At 46.5% G+C, this 14489-nt stretch overlaps 1 protein-coding gene across 1 annotated transcript in view; it reads left to right on the top strand.

The window, feature by feature from the left end:
* The window catches only part of TDRD7 (tudor domain containing 7), a 65725-nt gene that overhangs the window by 31044 nt on the left and 20192 nt on the right, over nt 1-14489 (top strand). The window contains exons 7-9 of the mRNA XM_007946989.1: nt 5148-5334; nt 9962-10073; nt 11599-11801. Of these exons, the coding sequence (XP_007945180.1) occupies nt 5148-5334; nt 9962-10073; nt 11599-11801 (502 nt within the window). The remainder of the gene's footprint in view (nt 1-5147; nt 5335-9961; nt 10074-11598; nt 11802-14489) is intronic.

The following is a 14489-nucleotide window of genomic DNA, read 5'->3' as shown; positions in this document are numbered from 1 at the left end:
CAAAAAAGACCACAAAAAACACTCAGAAGTCTTCACAGAAAGGATAGATCAAAAGTGTTAATGCTTGTCCATTTGAGTGGATAATGGAGTGAACACAGTATCTTGGAACTGGAACTAGAAGAACGTATGGAGGTTTTAGAGAGAGGGCTTGTTTTTTATGTAGGTAGTAAATGTCTGAAGCTTTTCTCCTGTGATGTGGTCTGGTCTGAAGATAGAAAGGTGGCTGAACCTTAGGAGTCCTGTCTTCAATACCTAGTGCTGCCAGAACAGAAATACCACAAGCGGAGGCTTTAACAAACAGGTTCATTATCTCTCAGGTCAGGACGCTGGAAGTCCAAATTCAGGGTACCAGATCTAGGGGAAGGCTTTTTTTCTGTCAGCTGTGGGAGAAGGTCCTTGTCACTTTTCAACATCTGTGGGCCTGGCATCCCTTGGAGATCTTCATGTGTCTTGGCATCAGTTTTCCCTCTGGTCTAGGAGGTTCTCAGCACAGGGACCCTGGATCCAAAGGACACACTCTGCTCCTGGCTCTTCTTTTGTGGTATTTCTGAGTTCATTCCTGAGTTCATTCCTCTGTTCACTTCCCTCTGCTTTAATCTCTTGTTAAGATAAAAGGTGATGCAGGCCACACCCCGAAAACTCCCCTTACATTGGATCAGGGTGTGACCTGAATAAGGGTGTTGCGCCACACCCTGATCACCTTACAACTGTGATTGGCTGATCACATGAGATCACATTATGGGTGATGATTATATCAGTATATAACAGCCAGATTACATTGTTACATAATTGCCAAACCACTGAGAATTGTTGGCCCAGCCAAGCTGACATGTATTTTTGGGGGGCACAATTCAATCCATGACATTCTATCCTTTGGCCCCTAAAAATCCATGTCCTTGCAACATGCAAAACATATTCACCCCATCATATCATCTGAAAAGTCTTAAACTCCAAGTCCAAATTCCATCCTGGGGCAAAATTCCTCTTCATCTGTGAAATCTAAAATGTGAGTTTTCTTCTTTCAAAGTACCATGGTGGAACAGGTACAAGGCAGACATTTCCATCACAAATGGAAGAAATTGAGGGAAAGAAGGGATAACGTGCCTCAGACAAGTCTCAAAGCCAGCAGAGCGATTGATATTAGCTCTCAAGGCTTGAAAATAATCCTCTGTTCTCTGAGACCATCCAGGCAGTGCCCTGCTCTCCAGCCCCTGGGTGTTGGCCACGCTCTCTGGATCCTGGGTGGAGGCCCCTCAGCCCTGGGCCTTAGCTCTGTCTTCTAGGCCCACTGGGACAGCAACTCTGCTCCCTTACCTTCGGGTGGTCCGTTCTCCTAGTCCCACTGAGTGGCTTCCCCAGGCCGTCAGCCCCAGCAGACCTGTTCTTCTGGCCCTTGGGCTCAGCATCACCACATCGTCAGCTCTGGGCAGTGCATCTGGACCCATCCCCTGGCGTCTGCCAAGAGCCGCTCCACATTCTGAACTGAGTTGGTGAAGATCTGATTTTGAAGCCTAGGAGGCCCTGACTCCCACCCTTTGAGACCCAGCAGGCCAGTTTCCACCTTTTCAGGCCCTGGAGGTTGTGGCCCTGTCTTCTGAGATGGCAGCACTGCTTCCTGTCCCTTGTCTCTTCAGCTTCTGCTACCTGGTTTCTTGGCCCCTCAGCCCGTAGGGCCTCCTGGGCAACCTGGCCTGTACCCTGCTCCAGCAGGTGTTACAAAGCTCTTTAGCTCTACTGATAAGTGCGTGGAGGTACCCTACTCCATCAGGAAGCCTCCTGCCTGACCACTCAGCTGTCTTTCTGCATCCCAGGCCATCCCTTGCCTGTTTCCTCTGCACCACCTGGGTGTTACAGCTCTTTCCACTTCCTTGTGAACTCTCACCAGAATTGATTTTGATGTCTATAATTCCTCCAATAGTTCCTTCAAGGCAATCAAGGCTTTTACTGTTAGGCAACTGGAAACTCTTCCAGCCTCTACTCATTACCCAATTCCAAAACTGCATCCACATTTTAGGTATCTGTCAGAGCAACACCCTACTCCCAGCACCAACTTCTGTCTTGATTCTCTAGTGCTAATATAACAAATCCCACAAGTGGATGGCTTTAACAAACAAAGTTACTGACTTACCGTTTAGGAGTCTACAGTCAGGGTGCCAGCCCTAAGAAAAGAGCTTCTTCTCTCTGTTGGCTCTGGGGGAGGTCCTCACCTCCTTTCAACATCTGTGGGCCAGGTGTTCTGGGAGACTGCCATGTGTCTTGGCATCAGTGTTCTCTGGGTCTAGGAGGTTCCCAGCACAGGGACCCTGGGTCCAAAGGGCACACTCTGCTCTTTCTTAGTGGTACTGAAGCCCCCTCCTTCTCTGCTCATCTCTGTCTCTTTTGATCTCTTCTAAGATAAAAGGTGATGCAGACCACAGTCCAGGGAAACTCCTCTTATGTTGGATCAGGGCTGTGACTGGAGTAAGGATGTTGCACCTCACCCTAATCCCCTTATAGCTGATTGGCTGATCACAGCCAATCACATCACAGAGGATGATTACACCAGTATATAACTGCCAAACCACTGGGAATGATGTCCTAGCCTAGTTGACATATTTTTTGGGAAGACACGATTCAGTCCATGATAGGTCCCATTCTGGTTCACTAATACATTGTAGTAAGGGAAGGGTGTTGAGAGGCACATTACTAGCTTTTACCATGGGACATTATAACAACAACAACAAAAAAAAAACCAACTCAATGCCGTCGAGTCGAGTCTGACTCATAGGGACCCTTCCTTGGGTTTCCAAGGCGGTATCACTATGGAAGCAGATTGCCTAATCTTCCTTCTGAGGGGTGGCTGGGGGTTTGAACTGCCAGCCTTCTGGTTAGCAGTCAGATGGCTCAGGCACTACGCCACAGTCTACCCCCTCAGCAGTGTTCTTCGGTATCCATTGCCATTGTCAGAGACCAAGCACTGGGCTGGATTGGTCATGGGATTTCTGATGTTCTTACCAAGGGCTGGCAGGAATCTGGACCAGTTCTAGGACTTCAGTGGGGGATCCAGTCTATTCCTGGGTAATAAGATCCCAAAACCCATTGTTGGAGAGTCTATTTGACTCATAGCAACTCTATAGAGCAGAATAGAACCGCCCTGTTGGGTTTCTAAGGCTGTAGTCTTTACAGAAGCAGACTGTCGCATCTTTCTCCCGTGGAGTGGCTGGTGGGTTCAGACTGCGACCACTTAACCTCTCCACCACCAGGGCTCAGTAAAGTCCTGACTCTTGAGATATTTAGAGTCCTTTTTCCAGTGTGAATTTGAATCTACAGTCAGCATTCAACATGATCAACAGGGTAGCTGGCAGCCAGCGAGCATGGTGGCTAATGCCTGCTGCTAGGTTGGCCCCAGGTGGCTCTTCCTCCAAAGACTTGGCAGCTCCCCCGTGACTGCTCCTACACGTTCACCCAGGCAGGCCGTGTGGTCTGGACGCTGTGCTGTGGCTGCAGATGAAGGACCATGAAGGGACCTGAGAGGTGTTGTGGCTGCACCTGCAGCTCTGGTCTCGAAAACTAACTTCGTAAAACTTTGGAGCATTGCTGGGTAGCCCACACATTCTCTGCCCCCAGCTCAGATAATCTAGGGACAGCGTATGACCTCATTCTTGCCACTTGCCACTGTTGTCACACCAACTATGGTGTCCTCCTGCCCACCCCCACCCAAGCTGAGTAGCCCTCCTTCTCTGCTTGTTGCTGTGGGGACCAGAAGCTGCCTGCTGACCCCAGGCTGCTCCTCACCCGCTCCTCCCTGGCCGGAGCCCGTGCTAGGCCAACTGCCAGATGTCGGCTGCAGCCCAGCCTCCTCCAGCTGAGCTCCCAGGGCTGTGGCAGCACTTGCGAGAGAATGTGCAGGCAGGTCCCAGGAGATGGGCACTTGGGCAGAGTTGCAGGCCTCCTAGGAGACTTCAGAGCCAAGAGTCCGGCTGCACCCCAAGCAGGGCCTTAACATTGTAAGGGCCCTTGCGTTAAAGCGTAGCATATGATGGGCTCTCCAGCTGTTTCTGGAGTGAATTGCAGTTGGTTTTCAAATAGTCAGAGGCGTTCTATCCTTTTGTGAAGGACTTTTTAAAGCGATTTATTTTTGAGTAACAAGTAGAATTGCTTGACTGTGGCATCTTTTGGCCTGCTGGTAGTTACCAAGATTACAAGAAAATACTCTTAAATAGTTTCTCAAAGCTGTGTAGGACCACTTGGGGTCCCAGGTAAAAACCAGAGCAAAGCCAAACCCAGTGCTATGCCCCCCTCCTCTGTCTCCCTATGCAGTGATCTGGTGCTGTCACAGGTACGGCCGAAGCAGCCCCAAGCTTGATCTGCAGTCTTATATCCGGGAGGGAGGCACTTGATGGGATTGTCTCTGAGGATCAAAGGGCAGGGAACCAGCAGCCTGTTATGGTGGAAAGTGTGGGCTGGAACCAGGTGACTGCAGTTGTCAGTTGTAGAACGTTTCGGGAGGCAGTAGGGTGGGGCTGAAAACCATTTCTCAGAAAGCAGGTGCAGCGTCAGAGGCATCAGACTAGAATGTCAGTGACGTCTTCTACGGGTGTCAGAACCTGACATTCTGTTGTAAGTTGTCGACCTTTGTACCGTAAGTTAGGGGAGTTGGCCGCGGCTGGCTTGCGTGTGTTTAAAGGCTCTGTTTGTCTCTAGAGGAATCTCATTACTTTTGAGCCTTCTGCATATGCAGCCTTAGGACCAAACTATCTCTCGATTCTCTTCTCAGTGGTCTCCGAGATTCCCAGCAGCCTCAGCCAGAAACCTGAGTCCGAGCCTCTCCGGCCCCTCCTGCTGCTTCCTTGTCTGCCATCATCCTTTTGCCCTTGAGCCTCAGCCTGCTACTCCCCAAAGACTGTCTTCCATGACTGCTCTGTCACACCCTCTGGTTGTTGGTTTCACTGTGGGACATTTGCTCTGTGGCGTCGTGTGTGGGACCTCAGTCTTGTTTTACTTACTTGATCGAGATATAAATGTTACTGAATATGTATATTCCTCCCATTATGTAAGCGAGTCTTTGGCCGAAGACGGTGGTAGGGAAAATGAAGTTGCATCAACGAATGCCTGTAGTCTTCCCCTATGGGTTCTTTCATTTGTGTTCTCTTCCCTGAACAATTCAGGTATGTGGGTGAAGATTACTCTGCCGCCCAGGAGCTGATGGAAGAGGAAATGAAGGAGTACTACAGTAAGAGCCCTAAGGGGGCCCCTGTCCAGGTCGTGCACGTGGGGCAGTTGCTGGCGGTAAATGCCGAGGAGGATGCTTGGTTGCGTGCACAGATCGTCTCAGCAGAAGACAACAAGATCAAGGCAAGCACTGCTTCCTCCATCACGGCCTGAGCCAGGCCAGTGCCATACGGTGTTTGAAATGCAAACGATGCTTCTAACTCCTCATTTCTCCACAAGTAGAAAAGATAATAGTTGTGTGAGATGGAAGGAGCTCTGGTGGTGCAGTGGTTAAGGCGTTTGGCTGCTAATCAAAGGGTCGGTGATTTGAGCCCATCAGCCTCTCTACAGAAGAAAGACCAGGCGGTCTGCTTCCGTAAAGATTGACAGCCTTGGAAACCCAATGGAGTTGCTGTGAGTTGGAATTGACTCAATGGCAGTGAGCTTTTTTTTTTTTTTTTTTTAATAAGATGATGGGCCCTATCAGCTTTTAACTCGGTGATAGTCAGTCATATCATCCCAGAGTTTTAGGGGGAAAAGAATTCTTCTCCGTAGGAGTTCCTGTACGCCCCAATCTAAACAGGATCAGGCAGTTCTTCCCTTTCCTGGTGGGTACAAAATACTGCCCAGAGCTCCATGGGCTTCTCACCACGGTCAGTGCTTCGGGGCAAGGGACGCAGTGTGGACCAGAGACGACGTTTGCTCTTCTGAGGCCAGCTGAGGAGAGACCTGAATAAGACTTGGGACTTTCTCTAGAGCTGCTGTCGGATGTTGCCCTCTCAGCCCTCTTCAAAAGGTCAGAGGGCTTTTTTGGCTTTGTCTCCCCTCAGCCGACTCTCAGGCTTCCGTACTTGACCATGTCCAGCCACTGCCTCTGCAAGGCCTCTTTCTCCAGTACAGAGAGTGAGAACCAGAGCTCTTGGTGGCCAGGCAAGTCTCCTGAGGTCAGTGGGCCTGAGGGTTTTGGGGTCCCCACATGACACTCAGAGGAGGTTCACCCAGGCTCTGTCTGCTCTTTAATGTATCTCTTCTTCCTTTCTTGGTGAAAGCTGTGTGTTTATTTGGAATTTTTGTTTTTTGAATAATGAGCTTGCCTTCTGAATCTTTCCTGTTAACTCTTTCATGGCAGAGGGGTGGCTGCTATATGGAGAATTTTGCCTGAGAAGGTGTCTTGACGAAGTTGTCTGCCCTCCCTCAAAGGAAAATGTGTACCCGAGTTTATCTCATTTCCACCCCTCTTGATGGGAAAAGCACTGTACTTTTCCTTTCTCACTGTTCTAGGGCAGAAGACGAGACAGACAGGTCCTTGTTCTCAAGACTCTTACATGCTAGTGGGAGGAGACAGATTATCGACAAGTGTGACATAACCAGGGCAACGTGATGGGAAACACCTTGAAGGAAGGAGTGGGCAGGGCAGTGTCGTGTCCACAGTCTAGCAGCTGTGTGGCGAATGGGCCATAGTGGGGTGAAGAAGGGAAGTATGCCAGCTACCTCGCAGCCTGAATTAGGGTGCCAGTGGTGGAGATGGGGCTAGTGGGAGCAGACTCAGGATATGCATTGGATGGGGGGCGGTAAGCAAAAGAGACGACTTGAAGTGGCCGCTGGAGGTGGGCTTGAGCCGTGGGCTGTTGGGATTAGGAAATTGAGAACAGGTATGGGAGAGAATCAGGAATTTTGTAGGACCCATTAGGTTTGAGAACACTGCATACTGGTTCAGTGTGGATGAATTGGAGCTCAGGGAAAAGCCAGGACTGCAGATACATCAGGCCGACAGGATCAGCATACAGGTGCTATTTAAAATCATTGGACTAGAGAAGTTCATCTTGGAAAAGAGTACAGATGGAGAAGAGGTCCCATAAGAGGAGCAAAGAAGACTGCAGGAATGGCCAAAGAAGAAGGAAAGCCAAGTGGGTGGTGTCGTGGAAGCTAGAAAAAGGACGTGTTTCGCTCACACAAGGGGACAGGTGGCTCTGTCACTGTTGCTGAAAGCTGCACAGTGGTTATCACCAATTCAAAGATGGCTCAGCGCCCTGTACCTTACTAAGCTTGTAAGACAGCGGTAGCTGTCTTAGTTCTGGCTTTGAACTTGAAATAACCCATGAAGCTGACAGATTGCCTTTGTTTGGAGAAACCCCAGCCTCTTAGCAGTGGTCACGTTTCTCTAGTGCTTTCTACTTGTCAGATCCTCGGCAAGTACGAGAGACTGGAAACGGTCCCTCACGAGCATGTGGTCACTCCCCCCATACTGTTAACTTGACCCAGACCTGTATCCCAGGCATGTCGACTGGGTATTACTCAGATGGTGCTGTGAGACCTCTGGCCACTCGATGGCGCCAGAGAGCCAGGAATGGACTGGGGCCGGCTGCCAGCACTGTAAGCCAGCTTCTTATGATCCCAGGGCCTTAGTGAGAGAAGTGTACTGAGTCCTCACAGAGCCTAGGACACATGGCAAGGTGATGAGAGTCAAACATGTGCAAGCGTTTTAGCTACCTAACACGTATGTGAGGAGCTCTGGTAGCATAGCACCTAAGGCACTTGACTGCTAACCAGAAGGCTGGTGGTCCAAATCCACCAGCCACTCCTTGGAAGGAAGGTTGGGCAATCTACTTCCGTAGTGATACTGCCTCGGAAACCCAAGGAGGGGTAGCTATGAGTCGGGGCCGACTCGATGGCACGTAACAACAACACGTATGTGATGTAGTGATGAAGAGGAAGGAAAGGAAGGAGAAGGGGGGGCTACAGAAAGAAGCTGCAAACGTGGCAGAGCCTTGGGGATCTGGGAGCAGGTTTCTTTGGTCTTTGTGTGCTGAGGATACATTCTGAGTTCTCACAGTCATGATTCCGCATATCACATCCTTTATCAGAGCACGGATCTCTACTCTGTGTTTGGGAAGAGTGGAATCCAAGTTGTAGGTGGGGGCAGCATTCAGGGAAACAGAAGCCTCCCGAAGCCTGAGGCTGTAAGAACAGGTGCTGATTTGGGATGGAGAGATGGGCCTGTGTCATCTAAATGGCTGGCTGCCGGGCGTGAGGACCCTGTCAGGGATCCGGCCCTATGGAAGCATTGAGTCGCCATGTGGACAGAAGGGAAGGTCTTTGCTGATACAGGTTTACGGCCTCACAGACCCTCTTGTCAAAGGAGCCTTCTTTCTAGACTAACACTCCACTCACAAAGGCAGTTGGTGGCCTCGCTGGCTCTCCTTGTATCCTTATTTTCTGCACAATGGGTTGTGTTCAGCTTGTTTAGTGCCACACCCTTGGTACTAGGAGCTGCCCGTCAACTTTACTTTCATGTAGAAGGTGGAAGAGGACCTGCCTCTGTGTCACTTGATACCTGTTAGTCACGTCTCACCCTGTACATCGGGAACCCTCTGTGTCACTTGATACCTGTTAGTCACGTCTCACCCTGTACATTGGGAACCCACTGGTGGCGGTGGTTCTTAAATAACTGTCATCTGCTTCAATTAGAGACATGCGCCAGGCCTTCACCCTCCCCTACAGATTCCTAGTCATCATTGTAAACCCACAGCTTAATGTTTCTAGATTTTACTTTTTACACGTAGCCCGTTTCAACAGAAGGACTTGCAAATACTCTAAAAATAAAATCCAGACTCACGGATCTGTGCTGATGGCGAGGAGGAGTCACACAGGTTTCTGCAAACCCAGAGCTCTGTCCAGCACGTTAGGTCCTTTTGCTGAGCTGGATGAAGGCCTAGCCTGGCTTCTCTACCACCACCACCCCCTCATAGAAGCACCTGCTTCTGCAGGGAAGAGCTCCATGTTGTCCATCATGGATGACATCCATGTCAGGGAAGAGTTGCATGTCGTCCACCATGACATCAGTATTAGGGAAGAGTTCCACGCTGTCCACTATGACATCAACATCAGAGAAGAGTTCCATGTTGTCCACCATGAATGACATCAACATCAGAGAAGAGTTCCATGCTGTCCACCATGAATGACATCAGTGTCAGGGAAGAGTTCCATGTTGTCCACCATGAATGACATCAGTGTCGGGGAAGAGTTCCATGTTGTCCACCATGAATGACATCATCGTCGGGGAAGAGTTCCATGTTGTCCACCATGAATGACATCAGTGTCAGGGAAGAGTTTCATGTTGTCCACCATGAATGACATCATCGTCGGGGAAGAGCTCTGTGTTGTCCACCATGACATCAGTGTCATCATCAGCAGGAAGTGTCTTGGCCTCATGAAGCACACATGGTGCTTGGGAGATTCAGAATCTGATAAACACACAGGGTGATGCCTCTTCTAGAAACGAATACTGCTGCCTGACCAAGGATGGTTGGAGACGGGAAGCCAAGGAAGAATAAAGTGGTGTGGGCATGACACTGATGGAGGTGAGGCGGTCAGGGCTGGCAGAGCCAGACAGGTGTGCTGATGAGAAACTGGCATTCACAAGGCATCAGTTAAGTGCAGTCTGACTCTGTCAGAGGGTACCCAGGGCAAGAGGGTACAGGAGAGGAGTGGGCCCCAGAAGTCAGGGGTCCTGGTTTCCTTGGACCCAGCCCCAGTCTGTCTTTTCTGAGGTAATCTAGGCGTCACCTCTCTGGGAATTTTCCAGGCAGCTTAGTGTGTGTTGCCCCCATGCTTGGGGAAAAAGCAGTGTTCACACTTTAAAATGCTTATGATGGGGTAAAATGGAGCCAATTAAATGTATCAAATGGATTTTCATAAAGAAGAACCATAAAAAACTGTCTTTGAAAGTTTGCACCATTTGTTTTTCTCATGGTTCTTTGTTCATCCGTAGGTGTGCTATGTCGACTATGGTTTTAGTGAAAATATTAAAAAGAACAAAGCGTACAAACTGAGTCCCAAGTTCTGTTCACTTCCCTTCCAAGCCACCAAGTGCAGGCTGGCAGGTAAGAGGGACCCTTGTAGAGCTCTCTCCCTCTGGATATGGCATTAACATTGTACTTTTGGATGGTTAAGTACTAACATGGATTAGGTATCTCCAAGTAGTTTAATATTATTTCTTGAAGGTTATGAATAAATGTATGTTGAATGTGATCTTTATAAAATGTGATCGTTACAGAAATGTGGTCCTGTTGATCATCCTAAAGTTTTTCTTTGTTGTAACTGGCAGAGGCCCTGTGTCGTGACACTAGGCTGGCTTAAGTCATGAGGTGGTTCTCAGCTGCTTCTGCTGATGTGGGATCTGTGGCAACGCTCACAGCTCACGAGTCACACTCCAACCCAGCTGCGCTCGTGGGCGGTTTCTGCCAGAGTCGCAGTTTCGCTGCTCTGTTCTCTCCTGCTTCAGGAAGTGTAGCGGAGTGCACGTGTGTGAGAGTGACATTGTAGGCATACCAGATGGAGTGGTCACGCTACCGATAGAGCCAGGAGAGCTTGAGCTCAACTAAGCAAGTGACCATAAGTCCTTTGTGAAAAGTAGCCCTGTGGAGGAATAACTCCTGAGTAAGGATGAGTCCTTTTGTTGGAGGAGCTGGATTTGAGATAAATCTCAAGTAAACTTGTAAGCCTTTAAGGAACTCATGGGAGTTGGTTTTGAAATGAACATACCAAGCACAGGACAGGATTTAGAAGTCTCAATGACAGGTTTGAGAAAAGCCACAAAGTTGTGTGTCTGGAGAGCAGGAAGAGGGTAGCTTACAAAGAGTCTGTGAATTTTAGCTTGTGAATTTAAAGGGCAAAAATAGAGAACTAGTCCTGTTAGGACCACTGGGGAAATGATGGGCTAGTTTTAATCAGTTTAATAATTAACTTAGAGTTACTGTTGTACGATACTTAGAATTGTAATTTTCAAAGAATTTTAATTAGTGTTTGAATCACAGTAAAATTCACTTAACATTTGTATGAAGTTCAACATTTACTCTTTCTTTGATCAGTCAGAATCTTCTTTGATATCCTAGGGTCATCACGTGCTTTTAAAAAAGGAAAGAAAGGGAACAGTGTTTATCTCAATTTCTAGTAAATGTGTTTTCATTTTATAAGAAAAATACAATTGTTGATACTGGAAAATGAAAAAAAAAAAAGTCAAGGGTAGGATTTTAGGAAGAAAAAGACAAATGAGGAGTTGCAGGTAGTGATTGGTGGCTTTTTGTTCTTACCGGTCCCTTGTTTTCATGATGTACGTGCATTTATGGAGCAAAAGCTGTGTTCCCTAGGGAAGAATTTCTGATGATTCATCAGCTTTTCTTCTGGTTTTAGGATTGCTTGCTTTGGTGCAGTCATTCCAAAAAGCATTCATGTTATAATATTTTTTAAAAGACATGAACAAGATTGTCAAAGCTTCCATTTAAAATTGAGGAATTCTGTAGTAGATTCCTTATTGTCTTATAAATAGCCAAAACAGATAAATCAGTTTGCCCATCTTAAAATGATTTCTCTAATTAAGTAGAAATTAAAATACTCAATATTTTTCAGGATTGGAAGTTCTAAGTGATGATCCTGATTTAGTGAAGGTGGTTGAATCTTTAACTTGTGGAAAAATCTTTGCGGTGGAAATACTCGACAAAGCTGACATTCCACTTGTTGTTCTGTACGATACCTCAGGAGAAGACGATGTCAATGTCAATGCCACCTGCTTAAAGGCCATATATGACAAGTCCCTGGGAGTTCACCTTCAGGTACCACGGTGATCATTGTTGGCATCTGTTGCACAAGCTGTATGAAAGGAGCCCGCAGAGGAGAACGTGGCACATCTTAGGCTAGCCATTGACCAGACAGGGTCGTAACTAAACACCTATTCTGCCTTGTTGGATTTTTAAGTTATCATTCTATTTATAATAAATCTGAATTTAAGAGACATGGAGATTACAAAATTAATAGTCATAAAACAGTAAGGTGTTTTTTTATTCTGATAGTAATCGATTAGAAAATACAGTAGGAGAAAAGTCCCGGATGGGTCACAACCCCGGACGTGAAACGTCTACAAATTAGAACGTGCCTGGAGAACTGTAAAACTTAGACCCAAGCACAGATCAGAGGAAACGGAACAGCATCTTGTTCTCAGCTGAAAAGCTCAGCATTTTAGAAATACACATTCATAGTTAGACACGCTGAATTGTCAGGTATGTCTGCGCAAAGGGCACACGCTCATGACCATATACAAGTCTGGCAGTATGTATTTGAATGTGCTATAAAAAAGTCCATGTATATAATAGAGCTAACGAAAAATATACAAATTAGCTCAAAAATTAATCTCCAATTTAAATCTGATTATGAAATTCCAACAGATTTTTTTTAATTTGGCAAAATGATTCTAAAATTATTGGAAATAAAATAAATATACAATGGTGGCTGAAAAACTGTTGGAAAACTAGAGTATAGAAAAGAGACTGGTCTCACTAAAGCTTAAAGTAATGGTAAAGCATCAGTATAGAAGAAGTCTAGGAATAGAGATTAACAGAATAGAATAGATCATTTAGAGTTTTCAAGTGTGGATATGAGACATATATAGCACATGCCAAAGATCCAGCCACTCCTTGGAAGGAAGGTTGGGCCATCTACTTCCATAGTGTTGCTGCCTCAGAAACCCAAGGAGGGGTCACTATGAGTCGGATCCAACTCAACGGCAATGAGTTTGGTTGAAAGGGGGTGAAACAAGTAGGGGAATCAAAGACCATTCAATAAATAGCGTTACAAGGACTGACGAGCCCTGTGGGAAGGAAGAAGGCTGGTTCTGCATTGCTGTTTATACCGCCACCCGTTTGAGTGTGGTTCTGCATTGCTGTTTATACCACCGCTCGTTTGAGTGTGGTTCTGCATTGCCCTTTTGAATTAGACAATCATATGGTCTACTACTCTGGGAATGGCAAATTGAAGAGGAATGGTTTCACATTCATTGTCAAAAAGAACATTTGAAGATCTATCTTGAAGTACAGTGCTGTCAGTGGTAGGGTAAGGTCCATACACCTACAAGGAGACCAGTCAGTACTACTGATACTCAAATTTACACACCAACCACCAAAGCCAAAGATGAAGAAATTGAAGATTTTTACCAACTTCTTCAGGTTGACATTGAAATATGCAATTAAGATGCATTGATAATTATTGATGATTAGGGAACTCTGGTGGTATAGTGCCTAAGGCATTTGACTGCTAATCAGAAGTCTGGTTCAAACCCACCAGCCACCCCTCGGAAGGAAGGTTGGGCAATCTAGGCAGTCTACTTCCGTAGTGATACCACTTCAGAAACCCAAGGAGGGGTCACTATGAGTTGGATCTGACTCAACAGCAGTGAGTGGGTTTTTTTTTAGAATATGAAAGTTGGAAACAAAGAAGGATTGGTAGCTGGAAAATACGGCCTTGGTGATGGTAATGATACCAGAGAGTGTATGATAGAATTTTGCAAGACTAAAGCCACTCCTTGGAAAGAATGTTGGGCAATCTACTTCCATAGTGATACTGCCTCGGCAACCCGAGGAGGGGTCGCTATGAGTCAGGTCCGACTTGATAGCACATAACAACAACAACAATGATATATTCATTGCAAATAACTTTTTTTTCACCAACTATACACACGGATCTTGCCAGATGGAATACACAGGAAAGGTCAGTATCCTCAGTCAAAATAGGGCCGGGAGCTGACTGTGGAACAGACCATCAGTTGCTCATAGGCAAGTCCAAGTTGAAGCTGGAGAAAATTAAAACAAGTCCACAAGAGCCAAAATATGACCTTGATTATATCCCACCTGAATTTAGAGACCATCTGAAGAACAGATTCAACTCAATGAACACCAGTGACCAAGGACCAGATGAGTTGTGGGATGACATCAAGAATGTTATAAATGAAGAAAGCTGAAGGTCATTAAAAAAGACAGAAGAAGAAAACCAAAAGGGATGTCAGAAGAAACATTGAAACTTGCTCTTGAAAGGAGAGTAGCTAAAGTGAATAGAAGAAATTATGAAATAAAAGAGCTAAACAGAAGATTCCAAAGGGTAGGTCAAGAAGACAAAGTATTATAATGAAACGAACAAAGACCTGGAGTTAGAAAACCAAACGGGAAGATCATATGTAACATTTCTCAAGCTGAAAGAACTGAAGAAAAAATTCAAGCCTCAGGTTGCAATACTGTATGATTCTGTGGGCAAATTATTGAACAATGCAGGAGGCATCAAAAGAAGATGGAAGGAATACATAGAGTCACTGTACCAGAAAGATTTGGTTAACATTCCACCAATTTAGGAGTAGCATATGATCAGGAGCTGCTGGTACTGAAGGAAGAAGTCCAAGCTGCACTGAAGGCATTGGCGAAAAACAAAGCTCCAGGAAATAACAGAATACCCATCGAGATGTTTCAACAAATGGATGC

The sequence above is a fragment of the Orycteropus afer genome, unplaced genomic scaffold (assembly GCF_000298275.1).
Source record: "Orycteropus afer afer isolate SDZICR_OR568_19922 unplaced genomic scaffold, OryAfe1.0 scaffold00174, whole genome shotgun sequence".
Classification (NCBI taxonomy): Eukaryota; Metazoa; Chordata; class Mammalia; order Tubulidentata; family Orycteropodidae; genus Orycteropus; species Orycteropus afer.
This window is presented reverse-complemented; position numbering and strand designations above follow the sequence as displayed.